This window comes from Pantherophis guttatus, chromosome 8, assembly GCF_059756535.1.
Source record: "Pantherophis guttatus breed Tessera chromosome 8, ASM5975653v1, whole genome shotgun sequence".
NCBI lineage: Eukaryota > Metazoa > Chordata > Lepidosauria > Squamata > Colubridae > Pantherophis > Pantherophis guttatus.
The window spans coordinates 38,288,828-38,302,087 of NC_142070.1; the positions used below are offsets into that span (position 1 = coordinate 38,288,828).

Here is a 13,260-nt window from a genome sequence, read left to right on the forward strand (position 1 = left end):
AATTAGAACATAATCAAAGTGTTACAATTTTTCTTTTATCTTTATTTCTTTTGATAAGCATCCTTTTCTATTATTCTCTGGCTATAAAAGTGTTTTACTAAATTATTCTCATACTAAATTGTGCTGATTATCAAATAACCACAGTTATTTTATTTACTAGAGCTTTAGTTGCTTTCACTTAGCTTACTATAGATCAGTGGTGGGTTGCTTACGGTTTGCACCGGTTCTATAGAACCGGTAGTAAAACTGGTGGGAGGTTCCGCCCACCGACCCTGACGTCACCAAAATGCTTCTGTTCTTGTGCAGAAGAGCACCCACCCCTGCTATATATATATTTTCCAAGTCAGGACACATGATTGTTCCATACACTGGATTGGAAATGCTTATTTGTCTTCTCATTAACAATTCCGGTAGTTTATACCTAATATCTATCACAGATAATTTTGAAAGACAATTTGTGGATAATTCTTTTTTAGCTTTCTTCTAGGCATGCAGTATGCTTCACTACTAGCTTGAAAGCAGACTAAGATTAATACAGAAAAAATATGGCACATGTTCAGAGTGATTAGACTTCTGCCAAAATTGGTCACAGTTTCAGCTGGTATGTCAAAATTAATTTGCAACAGACAAAAATCAAGCAAGGAGAAACCTCATATATCCTGAACAAGTTTAAACAATAAATATATATACTTTTCGGTGTAGATAATATACTAGTTTTTGTCAAAGACTGGTGTGAAAGGGGTTGTCCATGGAATGCTAATTTAAAGAGGTGTCTCTTAAAATCAGCCATAACTTTTTGTCAGGTTTGCACAGAAGGTATAAAAATGACAAACTGTTTTAACAAAAATCAATGTAGTGCTGTGCTCCTGCTCACATGAAATCTGAAGCAGTGATTCAGAATTATTTTCAAAGTATGCATAGCCCTACTGCACATCTTTTTAAAAATAATAAAGCTGCCAATGTTCTTTTATTGAAATTGTTTATAACGGTTCGTGATAATTTTAGTCAGATGCTTTTAAGATTAAAATTTAGGAAGTTTGGTATAGTGGTGCTGCTTAGTTACATTCCTGGTACGCAAGAATGAAAATGGTGCAACTTGAGTGTAGATATGTCAGTATATTGTTTTGCATGCTCTATGTCACCCATATGAATGATTACCTAACAAAGGAGAGAAAATTTATACTTGGTCCTCTAGATGTACATATGTATCTGATAGATTTTTTCTCTCATTTAAGGATTTGGGGGGGGGATTGAAATGGGAAGGTAAGCTGACTATATGATATATCATTTAACACAATCATTTAATACATGATATATTATTTAACATAAAGCTAGGAGCCTTCTCAGAATTAATTTAATATTAATTTCTTCAATATGAATATTATAATTAATCCCAAGATTATGAGTCTTCGGAGAGGGGCAGCATGCAAATTGAATTAATTAATTAATTAATTAATTAATTAATAAGGAATCAAATGCTAAGATGGTTTTTTTTATTTCTGAAAAATAAACAATAAATTTATTTTATACATCAGATCTAAGATAAAGTTGAGAGCCAGTTTGGTGTAGTGGTTAAGGCACCAATCTAGCGAGTTTTAATCTTGCCTTAGGCACAAAGCCAGCTGGGTGACCTTGAGCCAGTCACTCTTTTTCAGCCCTTGGAAGGGGGCAATTCTGAAATATTGCCAAGAAAACAGAAGAGATATGTCCAGACAGTTGACAGTCAACCTTGATTTGAAGGCACACAAAAACAGTTTAATCCACTGTTTGTACCTATCTTTTAAAAATATATAAGACTTTATTATGCCAAGAAATGTTTCTATGTTCACTCTTTTATTGCTGCAGTTATTATTGCTGTTGTTGCTATATTATTCTTTCTGGATAAGAGAGTTTCCAATGACAACAATAGCAATACAACATCTATCAGGATTCATATAATTTTATTTTCTACTTATACAAAAGAGATGAATTTGTAATGAATATGGAGCAGCAGCAGCAAGGAAAAAAAATAAACTATTCCATATTTTATGGGTAAATCTGAGATATTTATTTATTTATTTATCTATTCATCAAATCTTTATAGCCATCTATCTCACAAATGTGACATAATTTAAAGCCAGAACTGAAAAACATTTCTTTCCAGCATTCTATTGTATTGAAAGAATTAAAAACGAATATGGCACATCAGCCACTGAATACAAATCTGTAAATCAGTTTGACTTTAAAGCATTTCAAATTAAGGGAAACATTGGAAATCACAGCTAGAGTGTAAAATTTAAAGTTGAACTAATTAAAAAAATAAAATAAAATATTGGAAACCTGAAAATATTCAATTATTTAAATATTCCAAATAATTATTAATTAAATCAGAAGGTTCTGGTTTAAAACATATATTCATTAATATAAAAATAAACACTTAGTACTTTTTTGTATGCGAAATGTTTAAACAAGGGTAAAAATTCTACACTTGCAAAATACCAACATTTTAAAATGTTTTAAGCTTTTTTCTTTAGTCCATACTTTTTATTTAGATTTTCTTTGAAAAGAGATTATCCTTCTGTTATAGGCCTGCAACAGTCTGAAAACATAAATGTCACATTTGGATGTTTGAAAAAGTGATTAAAGTTATGCACTCCCCACTGAAGAATTTATGCAAAAACTATGGAAATTACCATACACACTAAACTCCACAGAACAAAGCATTGCAAATAGACAGCATTTTCGTATTATATTTTTAGTAACTGCTGTATGGAAATGCCGTCCACGCAAATGGCTGTTCCTTGAAGAATGGAAAAAGCTGGGGTTATAATGATCAAGAGATATTAGATTTTACAACAATTTGTGAATGCACAAATATTCATTTAACTCATTGTATTACAAGAAAGAACACAATAAAGTACAAAGCACAACAGATAATGATGAATTTCAAGTTTTCATTTAGGAAAAATATTACCTCTGCTCCTGAATACTTTTCTGTTTGTATGACAAGCTCATCCAAATTGACCTCAGAAGATATTGGCATATTGCAAAACTGAATTTTAAAGATTTCTCTGCGAGTGGCTTCATCAGGCAAAGGAACATATATAATTCTGTCGAATCGACCAGGTCGTATCAATGCCTATTGTAACAAAGTCATAAAGAAGGCTTGTTAATAGATCAGAAAAAATTAACAAATAAAATGAATACTTATATATACTACTTATAAAAGTAGTTTTCACTTTAAAATAAATATTTCTGTAATACGTATAGTGTAGCTTAAACCCAAAATGATACAAAATAAAATTCATAAGGGCTGTTATGTGGCAGGGGTTTGTCTGTTTGAATACTATAATAAATCCCTAGAGCTCTATAGCTTCTTCCTTTTTATCACTTTGTCTATTTTGGTAGTCCCACCAGTTTTTACTTGCTGGCAAATTGCATTTTTTGCAGATATTCCAATGCATCATCATTGCTTCTTTCTCATACTATTGGTATGGTATTCGTTTGTGCAATTTTATTGCAGTAATTAGGCAGCCCACTGTTTCTTCAACTTCTTTCCAGAGGCAGCATTTTTAGCCTCTTACCAGCTTCTAAATTCTGGCTTTGTATGCTCTTATTCTTAGGGCATGGTGTTCTGCAGCCAGAATTAGTCCCTCTGTCTCTTTCTTCAACTTTCCTGTCCTTAGCCATTGCCAGGTCTTGTTATCTGTTTTGCCTGCTAGGGTGTGTGTGTGTGTGTGTGTGTGGGTGTGTGTGGGTGTAGTGTGGTAGACCATGTAGCACTACTATTAATCTTCTCATCATTCCCACTACCCATCTCCTTCCACTTATGACTGTATGACTGTAATTTTGTTGCTTGTATCCTTACGATTTATATTGATATTGTTTCCTGATTGCTTATTTGTACCCTGTGATTATCATTAAGTGTTGTACCTTATGATTCTTGATGAACGTATCTTTTCTTTTATGTACACTGAGAGCATATGCACCAAGACAAATTCCTTGTGTGTCCAATCACACTTGGCCAATAAAAAAATTCTCTTCTCTTCTCTTCTCTTCTCTTCTCTTCTCTTCTCTTCTCTTCTCTTCTCTTCTCTTCTATTCTATTCTATTCTATTCTATTCTATTCTATTCGTTTTTGAATGTCTCATTTCTGTTCCTCACTTGGTCTTTCTTATACGCCAGTTTGCAATCTTCAATAGTCAGTAATCCTTTGTAGTATACTAGTTTCAATGCATCTTCTTCACTGTCCATAGATATTCTTCAAATGTCCTTTTTATTTTTTTAGCTGCCTGGTGAATTCCACACCTACCCAAATTCCTTGATAAATAGAGTCTGTCAATGTTACCACATGCATAAAGGGCATGGTTCATTGTCATCATTTTTCTGATCTTGATATCCAAGGCTTCTAGTTCTACTTGACTCGTCTACATATCTTCTGCGCATGCTCCAACATGGCGATGCCGGCCTGAGTCGCTGTCAGGACGGGCAGCATTTTGGGGGTTTCGGGGTCTCCTGGGGCTGTCAGTACCATCGGCAGCCCCACCCCCGCCCGGGAGAGTTTCCCCTCAACCCGTTGAGGGCTTTTTCGCCCTCCGGAATGCTTGGGTGAGGGGAAGGCAAAGAAGAACGCCGCGGGAGGCTGCAGGACGCCGCGAGGCGCGCCGCGAGGCGCCCCGTGAGGAGGATTAGGGAAATTGGCTGCAGCGATGCCGGCTTCTTCCCCGCTCGCTGGTCGGCGGCTGTCAGAACAGCGGCGACGACGTGGCAGGACCAATGGTGCCGATGGTGGACTGAGGGCGTTCTGGCACTGGCGGTGGAGTTGCAGAGTTGCAGCGGCAATGGCAGCCGCTGCGCAGCGATTGGGAGGGGATGTTTAGCTGGATAAAAATGGCTGCGAAAAAGGGTGAGGTGGAGGTTGTTGGACATTCGATGCTGGCGGAGAGGCGAAGCGGAGGTCGCCAACGGAGGCATGATATGGCTCAAATGACGAGGGGATGGAAAGATCTGGGGTTGGAGAGTCCGGTGGATGGCTCTGGGATGGGGCCTCCATGGGTGGCCTCTCCTCCCCCTCCTCCCCCCCCCTTTCTGGCCCTGTTATCGGCCTGGGAGTCAGCCTTCCTTCCCCCCCCCCTCACCCTCTCCTCTCCCTTGTGTATACATCTATCCTCCTACGGAATTACTGGGCAACTACTGGGCAGCTTTATTTGTACCCCGCTTCAAATCAAATCATATTAATTACTTCCATCGAAACTCCCGGCAGATGGGGACTTGGACAGTATTTTGTGGACCCTGAGGGAAGTTGGCTGTTTGAACCATCTTTTATCAGAAGGGATGATACCATCAAATTCCTTGCCTTTGGACATCTGGCCAACCACTGTGAGAGGGTGGCTGGGAAAAACTTTTCTCCCGCTGACTGTATAAACCAACTCCTTCCGCTGCTGTGAGAGAGCAGGGGATTCCGGGTTGCTGCTTATAAAAAGACCTTCTGTCCTAGGACTCTGTGGACCCTACCAAACTGCCTTCCCATTCTGATTTTACTTGATGTACTCGGCGGCGGAGCTATGTGCACTGCGAGACTCCCCCCTCTCGCAGGTTTGGCCCTCCACTCTATCGAGGGCCTACCTTAATGACGGGCTTTGGAACCCTGAGAGGTGGCATGGTGCGAGAAGGGGGTTGAGGGGTTTTTTAGCTAAATTTTTAACCAAAATTTTAAGGGGACCCGGGAGGAAGGGAGGGGGTTGTAAAAGTGGACCCGGGGGGGTTCAGATAGCAACTGAGCGGGGTGATGGGTCGATTGGCTGCAACAGAGGGGTCGTGAAAGGAAATTTAACCGGGGAGCAGGGGGACGATAGGAAGGGCTGTGTAATTGAAACAATGAGTGGGAGGGGCAGGTATGACGGGCGCAGGGGGCCATATCATGTGCTGGGGGTGCGCACACGCTGTTTACAAGTAATTACGCACCCCGGCCCCCAATGCACGACTCGTGTCCTGGGTTGTGCAGAGTCTCAGGCCCAGGGTCCGCGGCTGATGTTGTGTAATGCCAGGTCGGTTGTTAATAAAGCCCCCCTCATTTGTGATCTTATTTTAGAGGGGGGTGCGGACCTGGCAGGTATTACGGAGACCTGGTTGGGCCAAGAGGGGGGGGTCCCCCTCGTTGAAATGTGCCCACCAGGTTTCTGTGCATTTCATCAGCCAAGGGCCCAGGGGAGGGGTGGGGGAGTGGCGGTGATTATTAGGGAGAGTCTTTGTCCGAGGGAGACCACTGTTCCTCAGATAGCCGGATGTGAGTCCCTCTTTGTGAAGTGGGGCCGTGGGGTGCAGATGGGTTTGCTGACTGCGTACCTGGCTCCCTGCCACGTGGCAGCGACCCTGCCCGAGCTACTCGACGTCATTGCCGGGGTGGCGGTTGACACCCCCAGACTTATTGTCATGGGGGATTTCAACCTTCCGTCTGCGGGTGAGGCGTCAGAGGTGGCTCGGGAGTTCATGGCTTCCATGACGGCCATGGACCTGACCCAGTTAGTTCAAGGCCCGACTCACATAGGGGGACACACTCTGGACCTGATTTTTGTCTCTGGTCAGTGGTTGAATGATCTTGGTAGAGGGGACCTAGACATCAAACCCTTGTCATGGACAGATCATTAGCTCCTTCACTTGGACTTTCCTACCGCTTTCCCCCGCCGCAGGGAGACGGAACCGACCAAATGGTTCCGTCCCAGGCGCCTGATGGACCCCGAAAGGTTCCTGACGGAGCTTGGGCCGTTTCCTGAGACTCTGGCACACGACTCGACTGAAGAGCTGGTGGCCGCCTGGGAGAGTGCGGCCACCGGAGCTTTGGACCGCGTCGTGCCTTTGCGGCCTCTGACCCGATGCCGATCTCAATTGGCTCCTTGGTTCTCTGAGGAGCTGAGAGAGATGAAGCGTCGGAAAAGACGCCTAGAGAGCATTTGGAGGACTAGTCAATCTGATTCCGACCGGACACAGGTGAGGTCTTATATCAAGACCTACCTAGTGGCGATAAAAGCGGCGAAATCTAACCATTTTTCCGCTCTTATCGCATCTGCAGAGAACCGCCCAGCCGCCCTGTTTAGGGTGACCCACTCCCTTCTTCGGGGGGGAGTGCGGGAAGATCCCTTGCAAGGCCGCGCTGAGGATTTTGTGCAATTCCTGCATGATAAAGTCGCTCCAATTCGGGATGGCTTGGACTCCGATTGGATGAGTCCAGGGGAGGAGACAGGGGCAGGCCTTGAGAATATTATCTGGGAGGAGTTTGATCCTGTGGCTCCCGAGGATGTGGACAGGGTTCTGGGTAGGATTAGTGCCGCCACATGTTTATTGGACCCGTGTCCCTCCTGGTTGGTACTGGCCTCCCGGGAGGTTACACGAGGCTGGCTCCAGGGGATTATAACTGCTTCTCTGAGTGAGGGTGCCTTTCCCGCCGCCTTGAAAGAGGCGGTGGTGAGGCCCCTCCTCAAGAAGCCTTCCCTGGACCCGGCTGAATTAGCTAACTACCGTCCGGTCTCCAACCTTCGTTTTGTGGCGAAGGTTGTTGAGAGTGTGGTGGCACGACAACTGCCCGGGCACCTGGATGAAGCTATCTATCTAGACCCGTGCCAGTCGGGCTTCAGGCAGGGGCACAGCACAGAAACGGCATTGGTCGCGTTGGTGGATGATCTCTGGAGGGCTCGGGACAGGGGTTGCTCCTCTGTCCTAGTCCTATTAGATCTCTCAGCGGCTTTTGATACCATCGACCATGGTATCATGCTGCGGCGGTTAAGAGGGTTAGGAATAGGGGGCACCGTTCTGCGGTGGTTCTCCTCCTTCCTCTCCGACCGCTCGCAGTTCGTGTTGGCAGGGGGGCAGAGGTCGACCTCGAGGCATCTCGCATGGGGAGTGCCACAAGGGTCGGTCCTCTCGCCCCTTCTGTTCAACATTTATGTGAAGCCACTGGGTGAGATCATCTGTGGTTTTGGGGTGAAGTGTCATCTGTACGCTGATGATACTCAGCTGTACATCTCCACCCCAGACCACCCCAACGATGCCCTTGATGTGATGTCTCGCTGCCTGGAGGCCGTGCGGGTCTGGATGGGGAGGAACAGGCTCAGACTCAACCCGTCCAAGACCGAGTGGCTGTGGCTGCTGGCGTCCCGATATAGTCAGCAGGTGCCATCGCTGACTATTGGGGGTGAATCTTTGCCCCCCACAGAGAGGGCTCACAATCTGGGTGTCCTCCTGGACGCACGGCTGTCTTTAGAAGAGCATATGACGGCCGTGGCCAGGGGGGCCTTTTATCAGGTTCGCCTGATCCGCCAGTTGCAGCCCTTTCTGGACCGGGACGCCTTGCGCACGGTCACTCATGCCCTTGTCACCTCCCGGCTGGACTATTGTAATGCTCTCTACATGGGGCTCCCCTTGAAGAGCACTCGGAGGCTCCAACTGGTCCAGAATGCGGCCGCGCGGGTGGTTATGGGCGTAACTCGTTGTGCCCGCGTGACACCCCTCCTGCGCGAGCTGCACTGGCTCCCAGTGGTCTTCCGGGTGCGATTCAAGGTGTTGGTTACCACCTTTAAAGCGCTCCATGGCATAGGACCCGGGTACCTTCGAGACCGTCTTCTGCCACCAATAGCCTCCCACCGACCAGTCCGCTCCCACAGAGAGGGTCTCCTCAGGGTGCCATCAGCCAAGTTATGTCGGCTGGCGACACCCAGGGGGAGGGCCTTTTCTGTGGGAGCCCCAGCCCTGTGGAATGAACTGCCCCCGGAAATACGCAAGATCTCCGACCTCCGAGTGTTTCGTTGCGCACTGAAGACCCTGTTGTTCCGCCAGGCAGGGCTATCAACTTAATAATTTTAATTGGGGTATTTTAAATGTTTGGGGTTTTAAATCGGCCAAATCTATGTAATTATTTTAATTTTTAATTATTGTTGTGTGTTGTGTTTTTAAATTGGCTGTACACCGCCCTGAGTCCTTCGGGAGAAGGGCGGTATAGAAATAAAATTATTTATTTATTTATTTATTTACTGTTCCAGATGTTTGCCTAAAATGACTGGAATTGCCGAGGTGTTAATTGCTTTCATGGTATTTCTTTCACACAGATTGGGCTTTATGATATTTTTTACTCAGATAATATATATTCATTACAAAACGTCTTTTTGACTTCAGTATGCTTGATGTTGTTAGCTTGAAGGATGCCCAGCTATTTGTAGTAATGTTCTTTTTACATATTCTTGATGTTATTCCTATAGGTCATCTTGATTACTTCAGTTTTCATTATTTTCTCCCTACTGGTGGTAAGATAATGTGATACATTTGTTCAGTCCAAAGTCCATTGCAACATCTTGGGTGTATATACAGATAGTGTTGATCAGTGTTTCTATTTCAGATAGTGTTTTTCCATACAGCTTCAGACAGTCTATGTAGAGAAGGTGAGATAGCCTGGCAAATATTTTTGGTAGCCATGGCCTGACTTGTTCAGTATTGTTGACAGAGGAAACAATGCAATGTAATGACAAACATTCTGAGAAAACTATTAAATAGTCATTCCGTGAGCATTTAGAAAAGAATTCATTGCTTACAAGGAACTAACAATGGTTTATCAATATATGCTAAATCATGCCAAACCAAGTTGATATTTTTGGATATATTGACTGGTTTCACTGATCACAGAAAAGTAATGGACACCGTGTACCTAGACCTCATCAAAATATTTGACAAGATGTCCAGTGAGATTTGACTAGAGAAGATTAAAAATGTTGGCTTATAGAAAAGAACCAGTTGAAACATAATATTAAAGTATAGATCAATGATTCTGCAGCAACCTAGACAAAAGTTTCAACCAGTATACCACAGGGTTGAACATAGTTAAGCTAGGTGTTAGGAAATATAATTATCAACTGAAATTGCAAATGAAACAAAAATAGGGAGAATTCACTGTAGAGAAGAAAGGGTACACTTCCCAATTCAGAAGAAGGCTTTTGAAGCTAATATTTATTGGACAAATCACAGAATGTTAGTTAAATTTTGAGTTCTACATATTCAATTATATACCATATTCCTAATAGAAACTGTTATTTAATCCTTAGAATAACACCAAAATATGGCTATATTATTGGCTAACAAAGACCCTTTTCAATCATTAATATTTATGTAACAAAATATTTTTCATTGTCATTACATTGACATTTTTTTTAAAAAAAAATAGCTTGCATCAGATTTAGACTTTCTAAATATATTTTCAGCTGGATGCATTTAAGCCACAGTATGTAACCCAAATTGTTTTTTATGCTCTACTTTTCCCTTAGGCAGTATAGTTTGAGTTCCAGTTGACTAGAGATATTGCATGGTTGTCCTGGGCTCTCAGCCAATAAGACTTTTCCCAGCCTGATCATGTCAGTGAAAGTCAGGCTGAAAAATAGTAGGAAGAAGCCTTCCTTCCTGCACAGCATTGATCAAGTTAACACCCTTCCTTGAGTTTCTTTAAAAAGGCCATTGTGAGCACTTTCAGGTGGAAAAAGAAATCTATGTGGCATGCTAAGAGATGTCCTGTTATTTTTAAAACAAAAGCACACGTATTTTCGTAAAGAAATTAAACAAGAAGAACAGTGTAGACGCCCATCAGAATGTTTCCTTAAAGTCTCAACAAGCTGGAAGATATAACTGCCAGTTCATTGTTCAGTTAGATCACAATTATATCAAGATGCTGCTTGGAATTCTTGAGCACCTTAGGTATTATCCAGTATCCCTCCAGAAGTATTTTGTGTGCTTAGATTCCCCAACCTCCCAACCCCAGCAGCAATAGCATCTCTAAAAACTTGTGAGAAAACCTGCAATTCAGTAGCAGAGCATAAATGCTCTGTTGTATATTTGTATATATAAATGTATAGTTGGGAAACAAGCATTATCCATAATACTGGGTAATGAAATATCTGCAAGCAAACAACCAAGCTCAGAGAGTACCAAGGACTCCAGAGTTCAACAATGAGTTACATGTATTCTCTTCTATTGGGATACACTGATGTCAACCCTTTGAGGCAGGCCAGGTAAATAACAGACACTGTGAGGATAACAGGAATGCTGCATTATTATTGTTGATTTAATAATAGAAGTCCGCCAAGTTTCTTTCTCCATCATATACTAATCAAAGTCAAGGTTGGGATTATTTTGAGTTTCTTTTTCATTATATTGAAATATATATTACTGTGTATTATTTTGCCTAAGTCCCTCCTTAACAGTAATTTCATACCTTTAGGTCAGCCCTAAATTCATTTACATCTGTTCACTTAAATTTCAGAAGAGAAGAGTCTTAATATCATATTTGCCCATCAACCTTCTATATAGCCTGTTAAATCTAGAGCCAGCCAAATATTTTATTCCTATCAATAATGTCCCTGCTGACAATTGAGACCCATCCAAAAACTACATGCCATGAAATTCCATGACAAAACTGGAAATGTTATTTTCCTTTATCAAAACTCAATTGTCAAAATGTACCAGTTTATATTAGCACCAGAGAAATAAACATAGAGATGCATGTATTTTTAGTAATTAATCACACTGGTGATGTTTGTGCAAAATAGTGCTTAGCACTATGGATGGATAAGAATAGTCCGAATCTAAATTTTGTCCCTGGAATTGCTATGAAATCACTAAATTATAGCAAATCTGATCTTACAGATGAGGCACAATGTTAGGCGCACGTGAATGTTGAGAAATAATTAATCTAAATAGTAATAGATCTAAATTCTGTTTTTAAGAATCAAGCTGCACAACATTTCTATCATATCACACTTGCTCAAGACCTGAAACGTTGTGCAAGCTGACAAGAAAAGACATGATGAATTTGACAGCAGGTGTTCAGGAAGAACCTACAATATAAAGTGGCAGTACTTTGTAAGGCACAGACAAGGCATAAATATTTATACGGATATTACCCAGAAAATTAATAAAGCAGAAAAGAAACAGATGGGTTGCAGTTCCAACAAGATTTGACAATTCAGGAGGAGAGGATATTTCTTTGAAGAGAATCCAAAAAGGTCAACTTACATGAGATGAATATGAATACCTAACATATAAATTAAATATAGTTTTCTTCTGTAATGCATAAAATCTGACATCTCATTGGAAGGACAAACATCTAAAAAGAATGTATTTGGCTTGTCTCAATGTAACATAAAAATGATTTCTGAATCTGAATTCAACCTGGTGCTCTTCAGACTTCAATTCACATAATTCTATGTAAACACAACCTTTTGACCAGTTTGCAGGAAGCATGAAAACAGAGGATGTCAATTTGATGAACACTATCAAAATTCACATTTTTTTGTCTCTCTTCTGTTATATTTAAGGCAGTAAACAAAAATTCTCCCTTAAACTTATCCTTTCAACAATAATAGAGTAAAGCATTTTGGGCTAAAGGTAAGTTACTAGCCACAGTTACCCAATCCACAGTAGAATGGGACTCTCACACATACCCCGCAGTCCAAATCTAATATATTAATCATTATACCACATTTGTGCTCAAATGCTATAACCAACTCTTTTTCTCCTTGGTTCCAACTAGGAGGTTATAATTTGTAGAATTGACACTTTTCTATCACAGGTTTTCAAATTTCTTACTGTTTCATATTTTGAATTTAAAAGATGTTCAAAAGTTACTAATGCATGTTTTTTTTTAAATCTTCAGGACATTTTACTTCAAGCTTAAAATGCTTCTTCAAATTACATGTAATAATTTTGAATTTTTTTATTTTGATTTTAAATACATTCAAGAAACCACAGCGTTTCAGTTAAAAAACAGATACTTATATGCAATTTAATCTGTTACTGTTCCTTGACTTTTTTTTTTCAAAAAGAAGCATAGCAGCGCATCACTAAAAGCTGAAATGTCTTATTAATGTGTCCCTCTTGAATAAAATAGGCAAATCAATCCTATTTGGTTTCCCTATATATTCTGTTTGTTTACCTCTTATCCCTTTTTACCTACCCCTGCTGCTAATTTGCTGATGGACTAATCTAGAGGCAGGTATATTTACCTAAACATTTCCCATGCATTTTTTCATGAGAATAAACACTTTGCAATGGGTTTTGTTCCTCTAACTATTTTACCCCCAGGATGCTCGGATCTTGAGCCTGTGCTGTCAGATTTCCAGCTGACAAGCCCAGTGTCTTAACCACACAGCTATCCCGCTGCCCCAGTATTATATCCTGGGAAGGTTAAAAACATTTTTATTCTAGTGGAGCAAATAAAATAGTATATTATAAATTACACCAGTTAAATGC

The 13,260-nt window shown here is 41.4% G+C and overlaps 1 protein-coding gene across 3 annotated transcripts in view; it reads right to left on the reverse strand.

Moving 5' to 3' along the window:
* The window catches only part of AFG2A (AAA ATPase AFG2A), a 157,706-nt gene that overhangs the window by 32,472 nt on the left and 111,974 nt on the right, over positions 1 to 13,260 (reverse strand). For 2 of the 3 annotated variants that reach the window (XM_034442841.3, XM_034442839.3), the window contains exon 15: positions 2,954 to 3,118. In XM_034442841.3, the coding sequence (XP_034298732.2) occupies positions 2,954 to 3,118 (165 nt within the window). Of the gene's footprint in view, positions 1 to 2,953; positions 3,119 to 13,260 lie in introns of those variants that run through there. The other variant, XM_087874603.1, reaches the window with a different exon arrangement.